Raw genomic sequence first — 24432 nt, forward strand, 5'->3', positions numbered from 1 at the left:
ATCTATACGGAGGCGCCACCGCCAAGTCAGCGCTTTAAAAATCGGAGAAGTATAAAAAAAAAGGTTTTCTTTTTACCATTCTGCAAGCCATGCATAGCTTGCCAGGTAGGTAGCCATGGCTACTTACCTGGTCTTTCACTTTTGGAGAACTTGGAGACCTCCCCCCCCCCCCCCCCTTCGTAGCCAAGAAAATGTGTGCCTGGTTAGAAAATAAAGCTTATTTCTTTCTCTGTGTGCCATTGAAGAGAGGCACATATCCAGTGTCGTCAAACACATACACTAGATGGCGTGAAAGAAGATTTTTTTTTTTTTCACGATGCACCAAAAGCCCACACAGGCATTACATCGGCGTGTTTCACTAAATCAATGATGAATGCAGTATGCATTCGTACTGATAATGCATGCTAGAATAAAACAAGAATTTTAAAAAGAAGATTAATAACAGCATATTATTGCGCACTTTAAACTGCATAGTGATCAAGGCGCGGGAGGATACGACGGCTGGCGTGACGTAGTATGCGCCGACAGACGACCTTCAGTGGTAAAACTTGTGAAAATGGGAAACAAGTCCTATCAATCTTCCATTTTTTAGTGAAGGCAGACTCAGAGGTATTTTAATGCTGGTGATGCTATAGACGTTCGAGAAAATTTTTTCGTAATGAAGCGGGCTGTTTTGTTTTTGACTGACTCGAGCTTGTCGATGAAGTACGACTAATGCGGGTTCCAAACCAAAGACCTGTACTCCTTTCTTTAACTTACCAGGGCAGTAGTTAGTGGACTAGTTAGTTGGGTATATTTTAACGCCTTATATAGCCAAGAGTTTTGCGCGAGCTGCGATAGTAATCGTATCGATCTCTTGATTACATGAAATGTTTGAGAATAAATGAATTCTCAGGTGTTTTATTGTGTGCGCGTTAGCAATAACAATGCTGTTCGTTGAGGAATGGGAAGGCTTGGTTTCAGTGACTCTTAAGATATAGCCTTAGTTTTTGAAACCTACATTTTGATTTGCAACTGTTTATACACCAGTCGGCAATTTTCGCGAGGTCAGATTGCTAAGTGACAATGTCAGAAGGGTTATTTATTAGTCTATAAATTATACAATCATCTACATATAGTCTTACTGTATAGATGTGATATTATTGCTGATGTCCTTAATTGACGTATAGTAGGAATATAATCGGTTCCAATACACGCCCTGCGGCATCCCGCCGTTTACTAGGGATCGCGGAAAAGAAAACTCGTTAGCCTTTGCAAATTGATACCGGTTAGCTAAAAAGTTAGCAATCCAGTTCCTAGTTTTACTGCATATATTAAAATAGCGAAATTTCCTTAATAAACAGTTATGAGTTACCTTGTCAAAAGCCTTCGCAAAATCAATAAATACGGTATATATTTTTGATGAGTTGTTAATCGCTTGATATAGGTCGGTGACTAGCTCGAATGACTGCGTCTCGCATGAGCGACCCTGTTGGAACCCGTGTCGGTTGAAGAGAAGATTGTGCTCCGTTAGGTATTTTATAACTTCTGAAGATATAAATTGTTCTGATAGTTTACTAATTCGTACATTGGTCAGTGAAATGAGTTTGTAGTTAGAGACAGATGATGAATCACCTGACTTAAGTTTTGAAATTATTTGAGCTAGTTTCCATCTCTCAGGAACGCATCCCGAATCAACAGATTGTTGAAAAACACGGGCGAAAATGCGACATAGCACTGCTTTCGTTATTTTTAGCAGTTTTGAACAGATTCCCTCTGGACCAGGAGTCCTAGAGCTGTTAGAAAGACGATCAATAGCCTCTTCTGTATGCGCTTCTCGGTGACTATGATGTCGTCATGAAGGAGGTAACAAAACCGAAGTCAAGATTATTGGGAACAGGAAGTGCACTTGTGAAAACAGGACAAAAGAAATAATTTAACGCATTAGCGACCTCTGATGGCGGAAGGAACTGGTTGTCCTTCATTGTGGATCGTGGTGACGGCTCTGGGTTTATTACTTTCAATAATACTTTTGTCGTTGTTGTCAGGTAACATGTTCGAAATATCATGGTTAAGTAAAATATTATTTTGCTTCGGTAATTGAGATTTGCTGTAACTTCGATTGTTCCCGATGGAGCTTCCAGTTGACATCAGATGTCGGCAATATCGCTTTCGAATAAGAGCCTTTTTTCACCATTGGAGAGCGGCAAATGAAACATACCGAGTGACCCAAGATGGCGTGAAAGAGGCGCATACCCCGTGACACAAATTGGTCCGAGAGTTGGATTCGAACCCAGTACCCTCAGCACAGCAGCCCCCGATGTAACTGCCTATCAGATAATTAGACCATGGACTACTCAGTGACACAGGTAGGTGTTAGGTTAGCCGAGGACAAACGGACGGACGGACAAACAGCAAACTGGGTGAAGTTCCCAAAGAAGGCTAATAGAATTAAGAATTTATAAATATGAATGCAACCCTACATCGCGCAGTACGTCCATCAAGGCTCTCTAATTACAGACGTCGTGACTCCAGCTGCTCAAAGAAGAACGCCGCTAATTTCGGAGGCCAAACCGCCTAAGCAAGGGTTTCAGGATACAGCGTGTGGCTGGGGGGGGGGGGGGGGGGGCGAGTCTACAACAGATGGTTTCACGGTACTACTTTGCCGCCCCAGGCGAAAGTCACATCCCTTCTGCTCTCTGGCACCGCATTTGGGCATAATCACATTGAAAAAAAGAAACGTGAACGTCTATTTGTGGCGCGTTACAATTAGTAATTCTAATCAAAACATTTAGCAAGTTGGTCTGCGTCTTAGTTCCGTGAACAATCAGATATAAAAAGGGAGGGAATAAAACTGCCCTGTGATGAAATACATTTCGCATCCAAAAAAATCCAAGGTCGTCGGTGGCCCGTTAATTAAACGTCGATACCCGCGACGTGGACAGGTTCGACGCGTTGAGAGGTGTGATGCCGCCCTTCTCGAAGTGTCGCCACCGACTGTGTCGCCCGCACTTTCCTTTATTTAGCCTTGCTCGTGTTATTATTACCGCGTTGCCATTAATTAATGAATTAAGCACTTGAAGGTGCCACTTAATGAATGCCACTTAATGAAGGTGCCACTTAATGAATTAAGTGGCACCTTCACCGTCCTCGCAGTAGGGTTAGGGATTTCGTGAGCCACTCCGGGGCAGACAAGCAGAACGGCAGCCCTGCAAAGAGCAAACGAGAAGAAAATAAACAAATAAAATCCCACGTTGTCAACCAGTGCAGCGTGAATCACCACCGCGAGGCGATATGCACCCGGTGTTTGCAGACGCCGAAGACGTTGTTCTCGTTATCAAAAAAACATCGTGGGAATGCGCTATGGCTACGGAGCTGCCCGAGTCGACCGAAACCTGACGAACCAATCAGCGTTTAGGTCGTGCGCGTGACATGTGAACCGTGGGCAAAACCGTGACAACTCGCGCCAAAGCGATAGGAAACCCTCTTCGAGAATACAAAGCATTCAACGCAGCGGGCCGGTTATAAAGGCGGACCACTCTCGCATCCATTTTTCTTCTGTTCTGCAGTCCCCGAGAGGTAAGTTGGTGTTTGCAAGTTTTCGCCATATAGTTTGTCAATATTTAGGAGTTGCAGATTTTCCTCGCAGATCAGGAATCCACTCCGACAATATGAATTCTGCAGATATGTAATCGGCGACTCCTATTACTTTTGATGAGATGTTATAACAGAACCTTCTTGACGAGTATTCGCAGAAACTCTCACTATAACTGTTCGTAAGAGCACGTGTTGGCCAAATGATGTTATACGTATGATTATTCAGTAATGCCGGCCAATGTCAAACGGTAGTTAGTAACGACAAAAAACATGTTGAATTCAGCGCCTGATTTCCCCGCCCCGTTCAGGGCTCCTTTGCGTAGTCTTTAAGCAGTGACATATAACTTCGGTTGAAGCCAATGCAGCAGCTTTGTAAGCGCTATATTGAAAGCCGCATGCGAGCAGAGTATTCTCAAAAGTACGGCGCGTGCCATAAACGTTTGCGTTCGTTCGACGCGTAGCTTCTTTTTTCTGATTTCCTAAATTTTTTAAGCAACACAAGGTTGTTTTTAATATCACGATATAAACTTATCAGCACATAATAAAGCAGCTTCATTACAGGCATTCTTTGAAGTTTTCAATAACGCACTATACATTTAACGAGAACTCATGTAATGCGTAAACAAAATACATTGTTTTTGTTTTCAAAGAAATATGCTCCCCAAAATACTTCGAAGGAAACCCTAACCGAACCGTGCATTCATTTTTCGCCTAGACTGCTAGCACAGCAGCCATGAAATCTCTGTGGATTTTCACCGCTGTGTTCCTGGAGTACCACGTGGCTACTGGTTCATACGCGTATCCAGACTTGTGGGTTCAAGCTCAGTGGACGGAGTTCAAGGCCTTATATGGTAAGTACGTCGATTCCACTTCAACTGCATCGAGACCACTTTAAAAACTACGCCGAAAAGCAGCGGTTCCTGTCGCCATCGATTTTCTGCGTAGCGTCGAGAAAGGAAGGCCTTCGCAGCAAATCCTTGGTTGACGAAAAACGCTCGCAGCTTTATATGCAGCGCTAAACGTCATTTTACTTCCTTTTAAGTTTAATATGGCGTGTCTACGCACGAAAGACAACATACGGTGTCTGTGGCCCGCTGTTCTCCTTTGGGGACAGAGAGAACTAGAGGGAAAACCAGCGACAGGAGAGGTAAGATGAGATGTGGCTAAAGCTTAATTGCTAATTCACAGCGTTATCAAACGTAACTTCCAATTTTCAATCAGCATATCTTCATCATCTAATCGCAACACGAGGCTCTCATTAAACGGAAACATTAGTCTCCCAAGATGTCACAACGTATTCGAGAGTGAGCGGGTCGTTGAATCATTTAGTCAGCACACAAAAAAGAGGTGGAATAAAATACTAATAAAAAAATAATAAAATCTCCACCAATTTTAAACTTCCGTGTAAATTGCACTGCCTTGCTCAACAACCTGGGTCACGAACAACACTTAGTTCGCGGATGTTCGACATGAAACTATTAACGCAAATGTGTGCATAGTTTATTATTGCAAGAATGCGTCGACTGCATGCATCATGTCTATAGGGATCGTTTATGCACAACTTACCTACATACAGTGGCGTAGCCAGAAATTTCGTTCGGGGGGGGCTCACATTGCAGCTCGGCGTCCTCCTAAGAGGACAAATTAGGTCGGATGCTCCTATCTAAATACACGTAGAAGGAAAATTCGTTTTTCTCGGCAACCACGGCACCAAATTTGATTATATTTGTTGCATTTAAAAGAAAAACTTAAATTCTAGTGCCTGTTTGTTGCGAATTTTCGATTTATGTCGTCAATATTTTATTGAAAAGTGGCACAAATCGAAAAGTTTCAGAAAACGAAACAATTAAGTTTATAAATCTGTAAATCAGCAATGAAAATTGAAATCACAATTCCGTGAATTGCACATAACAGTACGTCTACAGCGGACAAAATTGATATGTTACACATGAGTCTCAAAAAGTTAAGTATTATGGAAATACGGCTCTTGCAGAACCCTTGTACATAACATAACCAATTCATGTAAGATACAAATAGACATATCCTATTTGTCCGCTTTGAATGGTGTAGTAGGTGCCGTGTACAGAACCGCGATATCTGTTCTTGATGCAGAGCTCTTAATTTGTAAACTTCGTCCTATTTTTTTTTCGAAGTTTGGAATTTTTCAAAATATTTTAAACAAAGTTCCGGCGTTAAATCGAAATTCCGCTTCCAACAGACACTAGAATTTAACTTACTCTCTCAAATGCAACAAATTTAATTAAAAGCGATTCAGGAGTTATCTCAGAAAAGCGTTTCTGCGTTTTACATGTATCTGAATAGGCCGCGTCGGAGGTGCGCCCAAGCTAAGCTTCCTCTTACATAATTTGCCTAAGGATCAAATACATGAATAATAAACTCATTGCCATTGCCAAAGATGCTGCAAACGAATTCTTGAACGCTACGCACTGTCAATACAAGTAAAATACGTATTTTTTCATAAAATAATATATTCGTATGTGCCAAAAATCGTGCCCAACGTAACTGATGTCAATGCTTCCATGTTTTTGTCTATTTAATAATAAAGGAAATATCACATGAACTTTAGAACTACATCAGTTCGAAATCAGCAACGCAGTGCATGTCGCTGATATGAAAAATGTAAAGGCCATGAAATGAACAAGTTGAGGACAAATATGTTGATGAAACTTCGTCATTCAAGGTCCTTGTTTACATCGTTGTACATATGCAACGGCCAGTAACAAATCTAAATGACGCTGTCATTTGTTCCAATGTATTACGAAGAAATATCTATCACCGGTCGTGTATCGTGAGTAATTGCACCGAAATTATACTGGCAGCAGAGAGCATGTATCAGAAGCAGGAGTTCTGCGGAGTATACGAGGGCGAATCAAATGAAAGTGAGCCAATGCAAATATATGACAAACGGGGTACTTTATTTAAAGTAGCCTCCATGAGCATTTAGACATTTAGACATTTCTCTCATTGACTAACGAGTCGCGTAATTCCCGTCTCATAAAGCTCCTTGGGTTGCTGCTTCAAAACGTCTGCAACTGACTTTCACGTCATCGTCCGAGACGAATCTGGTTCCCATGAGCTGTTTTTTAGGTTGCCCCAAAATGTGGAAGTCGCAAGGCGACAGATCTGAGTTGTATGGCGGATATTGCAGCATTTCCCACTTGAACTTCGCCAGTTTTATATTAACCACATCAGCGACTTGGAGATGGGCATTGTCGAGGACCAAGATGAACCCATTCGTCAATTTTTCATGTAGTTTGTTCTTGACTGCGACACGCAGGCGATCCGGCGTTTCACAATATCGTAAACAAGTGATAGTCTCTCAAGATTCAGTAAATTCTATTAGTAATGGCCCCTGACGATCGAAAAATAAAAGTCAACAACACCTCTCCGGCGGAAATGGTGGCCTTTGCTTTCTTTGGGGGGTGGTGAATTCAAGTGTTTCCATTGTAAGCTTTGCCGTCGTGTTTCAGGCTCGTAGTATTGGCACCATGTTTCGTCCTCGATCACACTTGCAGACAAGAAATCGTCACCCTTATTGTAATACCGGATCAGATGAGTAAAGGCAGCGCCGAACTTCTCCGTATTCTGGCGGAGATTCAAAATCTTGGGCATCCATTTCGCACGCAAGAGCCGATAACCGAGATGTTCATGAATTATGGCGTCAACGGTTACGGTGAACCGAACCGTGACTGATGTTCACACGCTCTGCCAGTTCATCGATGCTTATCCTCCGTTCTTGCGTCATCAGCTCACCAACCTTTGAAATTTTGTTAGGGGTGATTGCACGATGGCTTTGTTCCAGTCTGGGATCGTCTTTGCAACTTTCACGTCCTTCTTTGAACCGTTTGTTCTAACGCTTCACAGTGGCCAATGAAATGCAATGTTCAATCTACACGGCAGCCATACGATGAGTAATTTCTTTTCGGGAAACACCTTCAGCTGTCAAAAAGCTCACGGCACCACGCTGCTCAACTTCTGGAGCGTCCTTTACGTCCCGCAACCATGTTCAACCAAGTTTATGAGCGCATTAAAGAACATTTGCGCTCACACCTGCGTGCCACTTTTGTAAATGAGAGATGCCTGCGTGCTCCGCGCAGGCCTTGCAGATAATGAACAGAACCATCATTGCGCGGGGTGGGTAGGCTCACTTTCATTTGACTCGCCCTCGTACATTAGAAATGCGAAGATACAATGGAATATACAAATGCTAAGATATAGCTTGATAAAGAGCAAAAAATTGCCACTGGAAACAAAGTTCACTGCACGTATACACAAAACCTCGCAACAAGATATCTAAACATACGTATAAGTTTCCAATAAATCTACGTATCTAAGAAAAAGTCATGGTATATAATGGTTCAAACAAGGCAAATAAACATGTTGCGCAATCACAGATTCACAGAATCGTAGATCCCGCCCCAATTCCATCCACTCCCCCCGATGTATCACGCGCGACGGAAGGCGCGGCGCGCTTGCTCCCCGCTTTTCTACTTTGCGCACACAAGACTGAGCCACCATCATCGGCTCACCCATTAACCCCCCCCCCCCCCACACACACACACGCTTTCACTAGCACAAACAGCATGCGGCGCGCGGTCACGATGTTATCGCCCTTAGACTTTATGAGGAATATGAGGGCGACGGCAGGAATGCGCCCAAAGTCTCCATATAATTGCTATCGCAATAATATAATGAGCATCCGGCAGCTGAAGCATCCCATGGTCCATTACTTTCCGCAAAAGAAGTAAGAAAATAGAACTTTCACCATGCGACAATTCGCTGCGCCGCAACATTTTTTTTTCTTTTGTGGGGCGGGGGAACCGCAACGAAAAAAAAATACGCAAAGGAAAGTATGTTGGTGACAATCGAATGCCTACTTTGGGGAACTAATGTGGCTATTAAAGGAATATCGAAGAAAACACGAGACGCTTGGTTCACCAAGAACCATGTGAATACTGCTCGGTATCCTACACTGGCGAGACAAAACTTTCTGGAGAGGTTGCGCTCAAGCGAACGCAGTGCAATCCGTCGAGTCCCCACATTGATGGCGGCGAGCGACCATTGTTTCTTTTTCTCGTCTGCTAGCTAGAAAGCGTCCAAAAACTCTGCCAGGCGAAAATGCACTCGGCCAGAGAAAACCGAAGGCGCACAGAAGTGCGCCGTGCGGTGGTCGGGGCAACACGAGAAAAACGCATGTACTCTGGCTGGCTCTGGCAGCCCCCGGTTAGGGGAGCGAGAACAACAAAATTGAAGAGGCTCAACGCGGCCTTCGCGATTAAAAGTCATAGTAGAACAAATAAACAAGAACGTAGTTACCTTGGCTGGCTTTAGTGTCTTCACCGGATGCTTTGGCACAGGTGAAAAAAAAAATGATATTTTTTATGTGACATGACGGCACGAATGAACCACCACAACGCTTCGTCTCACCGGGCCTCGCTGCGGGCTTTGTCGACTTGTCTGATAGTGCGTTGATTTGGCTAGTCTCGTTGTATGGCCCGATGTGCGACTTTGGAAAAGTTAATGCACCTTTGGCGTCAAATATTTATGGGAACATTAAACTTACAAAGTTATGCAATTGAAAATCTAAAGCACACGTTTGGAAATGTCAATGCAAATTTCAGATCAAAAGTTAATGAGAACTTTATACCCATAAAGTTTCGGAATTGACATCCACGCGCTCCGTAGATTCCATGATAGAGTGTAGATTCCGCAGCCTCCACGAGATGCCGCGGCGAGCCCGTTCGCCATCAAAACGGCTCTGAAACTTGGTGCTCGAATGGGGCTGCTTGCGTTATGTGACTCCCGGTGCATGGGCGTTGCCGCGAAATCCAGCTCGAGTTCGCAATTTTTACGGTCACATGGCTTTTCGAGCATGAAAAATACGTTCTAGACAAAATTCAGAATGATTTTCTGCGCCGGGGGTTGCTTTGTTCGGCGGTGCATGGACAGCGCGAAAAAATTTCGGGGGGGGCTGAAGCCCCATAAGCCCCCCCCCCCCCCTGGCTACGCCCCTGCCTACATACAAATGCTTTATTCTCATTAGTGGAGATAGAACGCGTAATGCGTACAGGTAGAATGACGTATAACCTTGCTTTTGCATTGGACCGGCCACTAGCCACTCAGGCTATCGGTCCAATGTACTATTCCTATTTGTGTACCTCAAAAATGCTGGGAATCTGTCAACATGCGACAGAGCAGGGCGCTGTAAGCAAACCTACGCGGAGGACATTCACGGCATTGTCTCACTTCATTTCAGGCAAGAACTACAGCAGCGTGGCGGAAGAACTCTTCCGCAAGATGATCTTCCTCGACAACCGCTACATGATCGCCAAGCACAACGAGCGATACGGCCGGGGCCTCGTTTCCTACAAGCTCAAGATGAACCAGTACGGAGACCTGGTGAGTCGAGCGTAAACACAAGCGGCATGCGGTCTGCCGACAAGTGACAACCATTTCGGCCGTTCCCATATGGGTAGAGTAATTTACAGGAACAGCATCTAAGGAGCATTGCGTTAAAAATAAAAAAATGGCCAGGCTTAGCTTGGTTAAGCCAAGAATGCGTTGCATATTGCGCGAGTTGGGGCCCAGCTTTTCCTCCGGCTGTCGTGACGTCACGTCACGTGGTTGCGCTAAAGGTCAATGGTGGGTGCCCGGCCGCGCCCAAGGGCTGAACTGAGTGATTGCAATATGCAACGCGTAAAAATAGAAGCAACTTAATAACAAACATAGCAAACTTAAAGGAGAATAGACCCACATATGAGACGCGCAGCAATGAACAATGGCTCATACCCTCAATGGTGGCTGCGCGGCTGCGCCGAAGGGCTGAACTGAGTGATTGCAATATGCAACGCATAAAAATAAATAATTAAGCTCTCGGGTTTCACGTGCCATAACCCCAACCTGATTATGAGGCACGCCGCACGCCGTGAAAATTTGACCCAGTGATGTTTTTGTTTTAACGTGCGCCTAAATCCAAGTACTCTGAGCGTTTTTTTGGCATTTCGCCCCTACCGAAATGCGGCCGCCGCGTCCTGGATCGAACCTGCAGCGAGCTCGAGATTTAGAGCGCAGCGCCATAAACACCGGGCTATCGCCACCCGAACGAGCATTGTACACAATCCTGTGGTTGGCCTTGCTACTGAAGTTTGCTAACTTGTGACGATGACAGCGAGCGGACGTGCCAAATTCTGCAAGTGCGCGTTTCCTCACACATCTTCTTTAACCAATACAAGCTGGCGGACGTCGCACCAGAAGTGTAGATATAGCGGACGCTGCAGTTGCCACTATCTCTTCCTCACAACACCCTCGCTGTTTTCGAGGCTGACCTCTGTCCAATGGCGCCGCGAGCAGGAGGTCGGCCATATTGGGCAGGAAAACCGAGTAGCGTGGAAAAGCCTACTTCCAGCATTTGGCGTATATCCACGCGGGATATCCTCAGAGGAGATTCGCCTGCGTCTGTCACCTATATTTTCTGGTTTCTTGTCACCTGGAAGTTTTGGGAAGGTACTACTCAGAAAATTGCGATGCTTCCGATCTACAGAGTCGTTTTCGACCTATGAATAACGTCTGCTTTAAACACCCTGCATATAAAAGATTTAATAAAGCGCTATATGTCATAAGCTGTTTACATGTGTTTCATCATCATTATCATAATCATCATAATCACCATCATCATCATATTTTATGTCCACTGCAGGACGAAGGCCCCTCCCCGCGATCTCCAATTACCCCTGTCATGCGCCAGCCGATTCCAACAAGCACCCGCAGATTTCCTAATTTCGTCGCATCACCTAGTCTTCTGTCGTCCTCCACTGCGCTTCCCTTCTTTTGGTACCCATTCTGTCACCCTAATTGTCCAACGGTTATCTACTCTACGCATTACATGACCTGCCCAGCGCCATTTTTTTCTCTTCACGTCAATTCGAATGTCGTCTATACCCGTTTGCTCTCTGATCCAAACAGCTTTCTTTCTCCCCTTTCTCCCCAACCTCCCCAATGATATCTACAATTACATGTGTTTGTGGGGTTATAATAGAAGCAGATGTTTAGGCATTAAAGATATCTGTTTTAGACACCTATAACAGGCACTAAATCTGTCATTTAAGGCATATATAGGCGCCAAATATTGTCATCTGGGCTTTTTCACGGAACGATTCATGTTGCGTAGGTTACAATAGATTTATCGAAAATCTAGTGTGATTAGAAACAATGAGAAAAGTTGTGGAATATGTGACAGACAAGCACCATCCAAGATGGTTGTGTTTCACGCTTTGCCTTTTTCTTCCCCACCAAGTATTAGTTTGTATGCAGAAAAGGAACGCTCGACATCTACCGAAGTTAGCGGCACATGCTTGTGCTTCGGAACGTTCAATGATGCAATGCTGTCTGGAATTTCAGAATGTTCGCCAGTCAGAACGTTTGAAAGTTCTTTCAGAACCTAAAACGCAGAATTTTTGCCCGAGAACGATTGAAGTTTGGAACTAACCCTTATTAGTGACAGGTCAGTTGGGGAGCGTTGGGGAACCTTTCCTGAACGTCCAAAGTGAACCCCGCACTGCCGGTTCAAAGTAAAGTCCGGGCATTCCAGTTTCTCCGTGATGTCGGCTAAGAAACGTCAGGTGAGCGCACAAGTACCCTGTGACCTCCAAGTGTATGGTCGCGCAGAGCAGCTGAAGATCTTCTCACAGCGATGCTCTCGTCTGCTGTAAAGCTGTTAATAACAGCAAACACCGGCAAATTGTTTGCGGTAACAATCGGCTCCTTTCAGCCAAATTCCCCAATGCACATTATAAACAAATTATGGTAGGGCAAAGCCCGGAAAAAAGGAATTTTTAGGTTCTGGAAATCTAGTGCGGGGAACCAACATAGAAATCGACATTTGTAGGCGCCCTCAATAAATGTTCCACTAGAGAGAGAGAGGGGGGGGGGGGGCAAGGCAGCGAGGTTAACCAGATGGGAAATGTTTCACTAAAATGCTTCTAGACCCATAGGTGGTGCTCATACGTTATACCTAGGCGCGATAAAGGCGTAAGGAACAAATAGGTATTTCAGTTAATGTTCCGGTCTCTAGTTGTAACTGTACACATGATACTATATTGTTAGTTTTGTATACTTTTAACGTTCTTCCGCTTTAGCCATTTCGCTTTAGAGTTGAGAGCCTATAAATAACAGCTTCGCTCTATACTGTCCGTCCTTTGAAAATGAAAGGCCTGCCCTCCGCACCGCTCTAAACCAGCTTGCAGGAATACCTTTCACATTGGGCAAGATCTTGGGACCATGGTCTCGCATATCACAGTAGCAGAAATCCACAAAAGCGCTGCTGCGCTTTCTGACGACAACCGGGCCGAACGAGCGTCTGTGATACAGCGCTGAAGATTAACATCGGCGACAGGAACATTGGACTTTCTCTTTTCCTCTTAAAGTTTTTCTCCCGTCTCCCCTTACCCCAGCGCAGGGTAGCCTACAGGGCTCAGTCCCTGTTTAACCTCCTTGCTTTATTTATCCTTCTCTCTCACACATTCGTATACAGTCAGGCCTCTCAATGTGACCATCACGTCCCTCTTTAGTACGGCAACTATACGTCCCTCTTTAGTACGGCAACACGCAGACATGGCACACATCTTGTGGAAGTGCACACAGATCGGTTCAGTATACGTAGAGGACAAGATAGAACCGGACCTTCTCGAGGAGCGATGGCTAAGCGCTCTGACTAGCTCAGAACTACACGACCAATTATGGGCTATCCAGCGGGCCCGGGCAGCGGTGGAAAGGCTATGCCTCACCGCACACAATGCCCGGGTGGCCTGAGCCCGGGCTGGCAACCTCGCAGGTCCTTTTTCCATTAAAGTTTTTCCGTCCGTTTAGTACGGCAACTGCGTAAAATTTTACACGGCTATATGAGACCCTTGTTCTGTCTCCATCTGTAGCTGCAGCAGGAGTTCGACGAGATGATGGGCTCGTGCGTTCAAGTCAGCGACGAGCCACTGGAACGCATGAACGCGTCGACGTTCCTGCCCTCGGAGAACATGGGCGCCTCGCTGCCCAAGTCGGTCGACTGGCGAAGCACCCTCGTCTCTCCCGTAAAGGACCAGGGGCTGTGCGGCGCCTGCTGGGCCTTCAGTGCGGTGAGTGGCATGTCCTACTCCTGCCGTATACGCACACTCTAATTCGCATACCAGATGCAGAACGCTTTAAAGTGACCCTAAAGGAAAATATTAAGTCGAGCTAGATTGAAAGATTAGGCTTCTGTAATAACGAATCAGTCCTTCGTAGTGAGAACGCAGCTTTTGAAAGCGAGAAAATGACAAAAAATGGAAAATCGGAGCGGCGCCTCCGCTTGTGCGTGTGCGTGTGATCTGGACGAATAATCTATTAATCTAGCTCGACATAATATTATCCTTTAGTGGCCCTCTAAAGCGCCACTAAAGAGAAAGAAAGACCGGGTCAACCAAGTGTCGACCCTAAAGAAGACAAGATCAATGTGCATGGTGGTTCAAATGATTTGGTATTTAAATCTTGATTATATCTCTCCGTTTTGTCTCTTTCTTTCTCTTTTTAATGATAAATATTCCCACGTTTCATATATTATTAGCATTGTATTTCACACGCAATTACGTTGACCATTTTTTAGCGTCGACACTTAGTTGACTCTTTCCTTTTTTTTTATAAAAGTCTAGGTGCGCTTTGCCTTAGTGTATATTAATCGACGGTGGTGCACCCTTTACAGGGGTACAATAAATGTTAATTTTTCATTATACGGACGTTAATTACTCCCGGACAGTTTATTTTACCTACTCTGCGAGTACTTCGTGCGTCTTTCTCGTTGAGACCTACACTTTGTTATTTTTTTCGACTTACTATGATGCCCTAAAGACACGAAAGAGCCATTTTTTTTAAGTGATTACAAGATACCCAAATCCCAGATGCGCCAAACCAGTGTCAAGTCAGCTACGAAGACCTTGTCTTCCAAATTAAGTTAAGCTATCTCTTACTGAGACTAGAGAAAACCTCAGGGACTTATCAATTTTCTAGTCTGTTCCTATTACCTACTGGTAGTTACAGAGATGAAAAAAACATTTTTTTATGTGAAACTATTATGATTAGACACTGCAAGCAACTTCTCCGCGTATGTCGACAAAGTACCCGTCTTCCCTGGTTCGTTATAGTAAAAACCACTTTCGTTTACTTTTATTAAACACGGAGGTAATGATGTGCAAGTTGTGGTAAGTTGGCATGTAGATCCCTCATTTTGCAATTGCGCGCCTTCTCGCAGTGTTCAAAACACGCGCCACGGATTCTTTTTACCGCCGCCTCTGACGACTTCATGGTCTAGATCAAAGTATTGTCAATTTTCACAAAAGCTAATGACAAGAAACCAATGGAACCATCTCCCCACTGTTCAGAATACATGTGAATTCATATCCGGAATGGATATTTTATATTGTGGCTTCCGAGTTAATTTTGAAAGGAACTGATGGCAATTTCCAATATACAGGGTGTCCCACGTAACTTCAACCAAACTTTAAAAATATGCGAATGCCACGTAGCTGGACAGAACCGAGGTAATGTTGTTTGTCGTCGCTTGGAGATGCTCAGATTATATTTTCGTTCTACTAAATTGCATATTTACTCCTAATTAATTAATCAACTTCTCAACTATTATAATGACGTCATCAGTTTTGATGGTTTCTTCTCGAGCCCTGACAATTTTTTTACCGGCAAGGAATAACTACACTGGATTCCGAAGGAGCCGCCGAAGACTGACCTTAGCAAGTCTTGACAACGTTGAATGAGCAAAAAAAAAAAAGACCCAAATACGAAAAAAATAGGCAATTTCAAACCCATGACGTCACACTGACGTAGCGGTGCTCGAGTTTCCGCGCGAAATTCAAGAAATAAAGCCTTGACCTTCATTTTCTCTTATATTAATCAACCTATTATAGCGAAATTAATGAAAATAGAATCCTTAAAGTACTTTTTTAACATTTACGTGCTTTTCTTTAGCGTCCCTTTTAAAAAAATTGGTATATATAGGCCCCTACCATTTTGCAGGTAGGCTACGCGGCGAGGTGGACATAAGCAGCAAGAATTTTTTTTCAATGAGAATTTTGCTAATTGAAAATGCTAATGATTTTGGAATGATTAAGTTTTAGGCACATGTTGTAACTGCGAAACTTAAGCCGAGAAATGGTGCAATCGCGCCTGCTTTTGTCCTTCCCCAAAATTTGCTAAAAAATGCTTCGGCCTTCCAGTTTAGATATCCCAAACTGGTAGGCGCACACTTTGGATAAATAGTAAAGTGGAACGCTAATGTATTTCGTCAAACATATTAATGTCGCATATCTTGAAAGCGGCGCTAGTCAGAATTTCTGCTAAACAGACATGACTTCCCTGCTACTCGGTTTCAATTTAGCAATAACAACATGGGTTTAAAATTAGGAATTAAAATTTAATTAAGATAACTTTGTTAGTTAAGCAAATTGTCGTTTAAGAATTTTTTTTTGTTTTGCTGCTGATGTTCACCTAGCCACGTAGCTTATCATTAATAATGGCAGATGCCTAGATATGACAATCCTTTACAGCGAAGTTGTTAGCCTCTGGTTCGTCGGAATTTCTCGCGGCGCTTCCTCGTGAAAAAGAAAAAGAAAACAAAAACCTTCAGCGATGAAAAAAATGAACTTTGGGCGATTGAAGCGAGAAGTGTATATACATTCTTTGGTATCACGCGTGCAATATGCAGTGCAGCATTTGTTTCAATAAATAACAAGCACAAAACAAGCATTAACACCACACCATTGATGATAAGACGTTCCTGATAACAATGCGAAGCACGTGGCGCTCCGTAGAGTTTCACACAATAATTACTAGAGGGAACGCTGGCGCTAGTGTCTACGGGAGCTGCAAGGGAGGGCGGTTCAGCCAGCATGATAATTATGGAAAGTAGATGGATTTGCCTAAACTTCGTCCTTCTGGCTTCAAACGCTTCGTAACTTTGTAAGCGCCTCATCTCCAACAAAGTACTGCGTAATAAATAATTAAACAAATATTATTAAAATTGCCCGATGGCACGACTCGAACACAGGACCTCTAGCACGCAGGACCTCTACACGTTCGATATTGAAACCATCAGGCCACGGGCGCGTGAGATAGCACTTGACATAACACTTGACATTACCCGCGACATAACTGTCCCGGGTAAGCCAGTGCTTTGAGACGCTTGGCGTGTTTCCATTTGGCCACCTCGACAAGCTGAACTGTTGCAATTAGTAGCGATTGTGCGTGTTCGCAGCGTCGTCTGCACTGTAGTATAGATTGCTCTGAAATTTGTGACAGTGAAGGCATACAAAGCGTAATAAACGAAGCCACAAGAAAGTCTGAATCCACAAGCACGAAAATCAGACAAATCCATGTACTTAAATTTCGATCATTCCCATGGTGGGTCAACGACTGCACCGCCAGAGTTCCCTCTACTCTGTTGTAGGAAACTCTATGTACCGCTCCCCGCATACGTTTGCCGGTAAAGATCACTGCTGCGCAAGCTGCCGGGGCGACTGCAGTATGCGACGTGGGGAGTGACGTCACTAGCCCTTCACATATAAAACACGAGCCTAGCAACTGATTTCATTGTTGCAGCACCGCTATGGGTAGCCAACGCATAGTTCGAACTCCCGAGGAGCAGCGTGAATACGAGGAGCGACGTGAAGTGCTAGATATTATTCTGACACTAAAAAATGGCTGTGCTCCAGGAGCAGATGAAATTAAACCGAAACCTCTAAAGGCTGTAGGTGAAATAATCAGTTGTCCGCTCTCTCACATTTGCAACATTATTTTATCTACAGGCGTTTTTCCGCAGAAAATGAAACTGGCCAAAGTGACTGTTGTGCACAAGGGTGGCCCAGCGAACGAACTAACAAATTATAGGCCTATATCAGTACTACCAGTATTTGCAAAGGTAGCCGAACAGGTTATAAACAAAAGATTCGTCCGTTTTCTCACCGCGCAAAATATTATAGCCGATGAGCAATTTGGCTTTAGGAAAGATAGATCAGCCGAAACCGCATTCCTCGGGATAAAGGAAAAAATTCTAAACAACATTGAAGAAAAGGCACACACCCTGGGAATTTTCCTCGACTTCAGAAAGGCATTCGACTGTGTTCAGCACGATGTTCTAATAAGAAAGCTTCCACTTTACGGATTCCGTGGCGTGTCGTTGACCTTAATTGAGAGCTATTTAACGTCAAGAGAGCAATTTACTGTCATAAATGCTGCAGCCTCACACGTAAAAACAATAAAATATGGTGTGCCTCAGGGATCTATTCTCGGACCTGTACTCTTTATTTTATACCTGAATGATATTGTGAATATACCAGGCAGCGAAAACCTAGTGTTGTACGCTGATGACACTAATGTCTTTTTCTCAGGTATTGACCCCTACGCGCTCGAAAGAAAGGCTAACTATTGGTTGACCGGCTTGAGTACATGGTTAAAACTAAACAAGATGCAATTAAATGCTAGTAAGACCAAATACATTCTCTTCAGAGCAAAAGGTGTAAAAGCTCCTGACAACCTAAACTTAAACTTTGAAAACACTCAGCTGAAACAGTGCTCGCAAATTCGTTTTCTAGGTGTTCTGTTTCAAGAAAATCTCTCTTGGAATTCGCATGTTGATCAGCTTCGAAGTGATCTTTGTCGGGCGGTTGGCATTTTAAACAAATTGAGATATCTCCCGGCGTCCATAAAGCGGCAAATATACTATTCATTAATACATTCCCGTTTAAGCTACTGTTCCCTTGTATGGTTAACGACGACACAAACAAATCGAGATTCCCTCTTTGCAATTCAAAAGCGGGCGTTACGAGCTATTGGGAAAATACAGTTATTGCGCAGCTGCTGGCCCTTGTTTAGGTCTTATGGAATACTAGAAATAAGTAAACTGCACACATACAAATTATGTCTGGAAATATTACGCCAGTACAAACTAGACAAAATAACCTTCGAAACCACCTATCACACTAAACTTAGCACATACGAACTTAGGAAACAATGTATGGAAACACCTCGTGTACGCACTAATTACGGTTTTCAGAGGTTAGGATGGCAAATTCCTGACTTAATTAATCAATACCCTATTATTCTGGATACTGTACGCAGCACTCCCTCTTCACGTAAATACAAAATGTTAATTAAAGCAATGCTCATAAATGAACCTTAAAGGTGAAAACTGAACGTATACCTATCACTAGTGTGTTTTGTAAATACTGCTATGGTCGAATTGTGCTTTGAAGTATGCTGTTTTGTTTTTCCACCGAAAGCCTGTGTTTTGTAAGGATGTCTTATGCATTGTGTAAAAAATATTGAATGTGTGTTCTATTATGTAATGCTCTTTCTTGATTTTTGTAGCCTGTGGTGCCGCCTGTCATCCGGGTGGCGTGGCCTCGTCAGGCAAAGTATGCCTTTTGCCACGTCACCCTGGACAACCTTTTCGTTGTCTTAAATAAATTCTGAATGAATGAAAAACGGCAGTGCGACGAGCAGCCACGTGCGCTGCCAAAATTACCATTACTACAATTAGTCTGAAGCAATAAGGCATTGCAGTTGTAGCAGTTGTCCACAGCTTCGCTTGACATCCACTTCCGCAGATCTTTGATGGCGAGTCAGTTAAAAAAAAAAAACGATTGTTCCGCATAAAAATAAATAGCTCGTATATATACTTACTACTGCACTCGTTTGCGAACGAGTCGGTTATACTCTCTGGGAAACAGTAACAAGCGGTCGGAGACCAACAAGACTAGCAAAGAAGTCAGTGGGCCCGTCGGTCAACAACTACACTCTTCAAAAATGCACACATGTTTTTCTGAATTCATTCATTCATTCATTCATTCATTCAATCATTCATTCATTCATTCATTGAATGCAAACACCCGCTGGTATACGCAGGTGGCCGCCATCGAGGGGCAGCACGCACGCAAGACCGGCCAGCTGGTGGAGCTGAGTGCTCAGGACCTGGTGGACTGCTGTGGCAAGGCGTACGAAAACAGCGGCTGTGGCGGGGGACTCATGGACAACGCCTACCGCTGCGTGCGAGACCGGGGCGGCATCGACACCGCGGACAGCTACCCTTACGCGGCGATGGTCTCGCTCTTAAGTCTTTTGCCTTCATTGCTGAACGTTAGAACGGCCGTTGGAAGTTCGGCTCGCGTAACTAACAGAAAGTCCATCGGTTCACCATTGCTTGAATGTTCTCGCTTTGCTCATCACTCGGCGACGGACTCGCACGTAACCAATTAGGTGTGATTAATTACTAGTAGTCCCTTACATTCCTGGTTGAAGTACTTGTAATTGTAATCGGTTACTTTTTTTATGTAACGAGTAAAGTCAGCTTGGAACACCGCGACCTTTCCTGCCTCCAGCTTATAGACCTTCATTCACATAAAGCGTATCAGTGCGTATATATGATGCGGGCGACCCCCATGAAAAGATGCCGCGAATAGGCAGCTTTGCAAGGGCAGGGGCCTTGCAAGGGCAGGGGCCTTACATACATTGTGCCCGACCACTGGCTTGAGCATAAGAGGAGGCAAAAAAAAAATGAGAACCATTCCACTCTGTGAAGATGGAATGGCAGCGAAAGCTGACGACAGTCAAAACTTTCAAATGAAAAGCGAAGTGCTTTCGTTGCTATTCCGTCTTCACAGAGTGGAATAGTCGTCATTTTTTTGCGTTGCGCGTCTGGCGTCGTTGCTCGTTCGGAAGTGCCCGGGCTCACGATTGTCGTTTTCCTTCAGCATCGCGGGAACGTTCTTCGTCGGCAGTCGTTTCGCGCCGGCGCCGTTTACATTCTCGTTGCTGTTCCCTCCGGCGCTCCTCGTACGCATGTTGTTCTTCGGGTGTATGAACTATACGTGTCCGCGCCATCGATAACGCAGCTGTTCTTAGCGCCAATACCTCTCCTGTTTACATACTGCGATAACCTCGTCGTTACGCTGTTGTTCACGGCGAGCGTTCTAATCCGTTCAGCATTTTGACATCTGCGCCACCGCACTGCACCCGCACGCAATCACAAACAAAACAAACAATGAAACCCATTGTAAATGGGTTTATTAGAAATCTGGTTCAGCTCACGGATGCCGACAACACTACGGAAGCTTACTCATACACAGCTTTCGCTGTAAAAGTAATTGTACGAAGTGCGCAGTCAGCATGTTAATGCGCCACAAGGACAACGGAACTGTACAAATGTTACATAATGATACAACGCCCAACGCAACAGAAACAGCGAACAGAAAGAGCTTGGAATATTAGCATTAGCAGTAAAAATATTTAAAAAAAACTCACTCCAAGCTCTCGTAGTGCCCCATAGAGATGCCGTCAATCTGTGTCGTTCTTCTTAACAATGCATTTCGTAAGCGTGGTAGTACGTTGTGCGCTGTATGCATAATATATATATATACATATATATATATACATATATATATACATATATATATATATATATATATATATATACATATATATATATATATATATATATATATATATATATATATATATATATATATATATATTATGCATACAGCGCATAGCAGTGAGACGACTATATATATATATATATATATATATATATATATATATATATATATATATATATATATATATATATATATACGTGATATATATATATATTGTGATATATATGATATATGATATATATCGTGATATATATACGATATATATACACGAATAACTTCGTCAAATCGAAGATTTCGTAAAATTGGGTGTCACTAAATTGGCGTTTGGCTGTATAAGCAGCAACGTTTCGGGCGCGATACGTGGCTAGGAAATAGTTGCAAAACTCAGCTGACGGCGTGCGTTGCTCCTATTTTTTCTCTGCACTCGCAGGACGGTCGGTGCCGCTTCAAGAACAGCACAGTGGGCGCCTCGGTGTCCGGCCTGATGGTGGTGGTACCGCGTGATGACGAAAAGATTCTCCAGACAGCTGTGGCCACGGTGGGACCCATCTCGGCTGCCGTCTACTCCAAGCTGCCCGACTTCCGGTTTTATTCGAAAGGTAATCTATCTATCTATCTATCTATCTATCTATCTATCTATCTATCTATCTATCTATCTATCTATCTATCTATCTATCTATCTATCTATCTATCTATCTATCTATCTATCTATCTATCTATCTATCTATCTATCTATCTATCTATCTATCTATCTATCTATCTATCTATCTATCTATCTATCTATCTATCTATCTATCTATTTGGTCTCTTCTGTCTAAAATGTTTCTATTTTCGTGACTTTATGCAGGCGTGTACAAGGATTACTCCTGTGGCTTGTTTGAAGTGGACCACGCAGTACTAATCGTCGGTTACGGAGTCACCGATGATGGGACATCGTACTGGATCCTTAAAAACAGGTGAGTTTTGTTTATTATTTCGTTGGATTGTTGCAACGAAGACTTCCGCTTTGAGGTATGAATATCGCGCAGTACTAGCCAAACATGTGCAAAATATTGGTCTTCCGATAAAAAGAGAGAGAGTATGTACGAATGTCAGCGCGCTCTTCATTTGCAAATGCACAACAATTATTTTTAGTAAATAACAGTTTTCTGAGAATTCAACCGAACGCATTGTATTCGCAATAGCCTATATAGCAACTCAGACAGTATTTCGTTTTCCCCACAAATTACTAATTAATTACATTTAATTACTCAACGTTATAATTATTGGCTGAGGATCCCAAGTAGGATACGCAGATTTGTGGAGCACCTTCAGAAACCACCGATCGAGTTGTTTCCTTTACGATACGTCTCACGTAGTCCTTTTTTCTCGGTTCCAAAGAGAGCCCGCGAAATATGAAAAAAAAAAAAACATGTTACGGAGCGTTTGCGCAGTGGTATCGTGCTGCTCTCAAGCGTGCGTTCGGTGAACAAAGTCGGCTGCATCGTGACTGGCGACGAGGAAGCGGCAGGGCGTTCTTTATCGCATCGGCAGCGCTCGGCCAGCAGCATGCATTTTCGCCGTCATTTGACAGGAGCCGACCTCGTTCACCGAACGCACGCTTGAGGGCAGCACGATACCACTGCGCAAGCGCTCCGTCACGTGGCTTTTTTTTTTCGTGTTTCGCGGGCCTTCTTTGCAACCCGGAAAAAAGCATTACGTGAGACGTATCGTGAGGGACACAACTCGATCGGTGGTTTCTGAAGGTGCTCCACAAATCTCCGTATCATGCTTGGGGTCCTCAGCCAATAATTAAAACAGTTATGTAATTACGCTTAATTAATTATCTAGTTAAGGATAAAAAAGAAATTGTCTGAGTTACTATAGGCTGTATCGAATAGTATGCGTTTGGTTCAATTTGCTTTAGACGCTCCTTTCCTATTTAAATTCTTGACTCAAGTTACGGGGGGACACCCTGTATAATCTCCGTCAATAGAAGCATCGAATTACAACGCCAAAACTGAGCCACTCATCTTTGTCTTGTGCTGCTCGTTTTTGCAGCTGGGGCAAGAACTGGGGCGAGGGCGGCTACATGCGACTAGCCAAGGATGCCTACAACCAGTGTGGAATCGCCACCCTGGCCAGCTTTCCGCTTGTCTAATCCAGAAGCTCATCCAGAACGGGAGACGAAGGCCCACTTCATGCCCTTGTTGCAAATGAACGAAAGGAAGACCGAGAATGCCGCAGTATCTTGGTCGCCTCCATAGAAGAGAGAGAGAGAGAGAGTGAGGGAGATGCCCACCGTAATGGCTACAATGCGATTAAGAAGGACCATTTCATTTGTCATTAGCGCTGATGTTGATTTGCTTTTCAACATGCTGTAAATATGCACTGTGGGTCTGTTCCACAGTCGTGGCCTCTTCTTGACATTGCTTAGACGTGTGTAACGCTTAGATATGTGTGACACCGAAACAAGTACCTACTGATTTTCTCACGACCATGGATACGGGACGACATTTCCTTCTCCAGATAGCAAGGTGATGAGATGACTTCGAGTGACCAATTAAGTTGGTAGCGTAAAAAAATAATAATACAAATAAGTGGGATAATCCATGTGGAGAACCTCTTCAACCATCGTACTGCTAGCAATTAAAGTCACACTTTTGAACATTTTATTTCACCGACTGCTCGGGAAATCTAGTTGACTTTTTAAAATGTGTTCAATAAAAGATCATTAAAAACCTTTTGTCCAGCATTTGTTATTATGAGTATTCATTACTATATTTGCTATTTTCTTGTAGTGGCACATTTATTTTGTGCTGGCATCAATAGAAACATGGTCATTCGCCTGTTGCTTTTGTTTCCGGCCATAGTATAACGGGCACAAATGAGCGCGCCAGATTACTACACCTCAAAATCTGTGCATGTTTAAGTGCTCAATAATGCCACAATATCTATGGAACTCCTTTATTTTCTCTTAAGAAAGCTCGACCGCCAACAACTTCCAAACGACTGCCAGATTACATAAAAAAATCACAAGCTACTTAGTTGACCAAGACTATAGAGTATATATCAGCTACAACTGTTTGCTGTATAATGCCTAACATTATTTTTCCATCTTTTAACGTTACGCTCATCACTTTTCATTCTATCACTCGTCCCCTGATTCTTAGCTTATGTCCCACTTTCTTTGATATCCTCCGAATTTCGATTCCTTATACGGGTACTGTCAGTCCTTGCAGTTTTTCAGTCCTTGTAACAGCCCTCGCAGCTGTACTTGTTGCTGTGTGGTGACGCATTCCGGTCGAAATAGTACTTTTCAACAATGGCCGCCTTCAGATGACTGCCAGCGTAGAATACATATCATTCGCTGAGGCGAGGGCTCAGATCA

The 24432-nt window shown here is 43.7% G+C and overlaps 1 protein-coding gene across 1 annotated transcript; it reads left to right on the forward strand.

Moving 5' to 3' along the window:
- The first annotated feature begins 2327 nt into the window (after positions 1-2327).
- Positions 2328-23717, forward strand: LOC135906892 (cathepsin L-like). The gene is made up of 8 exons (XM_065438527.2): positions 2328-2348; positions 4292-4427; positions 9854-9996; positions 13524-13721; positions 19534-19728; positions 21493-21661; positions 21910-22018; positions 23103-23717. Exons 1-8 carry the CDS (start codon positions 2328-2330, stop codon positions 23200-23202), a joined length of 1071 nt encoding a protein of 356 aa, XP_065294599.2. The 3' UTR covers positions 23203-23717.
- Positions 23718-24432: the final 715 nt, after the last annotated feature.

This window comes from Dermacentor albipictus, chromosome 5 (genome assembly GCF_038994185.2).
Source record: "Dermacentor albipictus isolate Rhodes 1998 colony chromosome 5, USDA_Dalb.pri_finalv2, whole genome shotgun sequence".
NCBI lineage: Eukaryota > Metazoa > Arthropoda > Arachnida > Ixodida > Ixodidae > Dermacentor > Dermacentor albipictus.

Bases quoted from the DNA above. Each gene is read 5' to 3' on its own strand.
- LOC135906892 (XM_065438527.2), top strand. From the start codon at position 2,328: ATGGACTACTCAGTGACACAG. The intron at 2,349-4,291 runs GTAGGTGTTAGG...TTTTTCGCCTAG, and splicing joins TGGACTACTCAGTGACACAG to ACTGCTAGCACAGCAGCCAT. The intron at 13,722-19,533 runs GTGAGTGGCATG...TGGTATACGCAG, and splicing joins CCTGCTGGGCCTTCAGTGCG to GTGGCCGCCATCGAGGGGCA.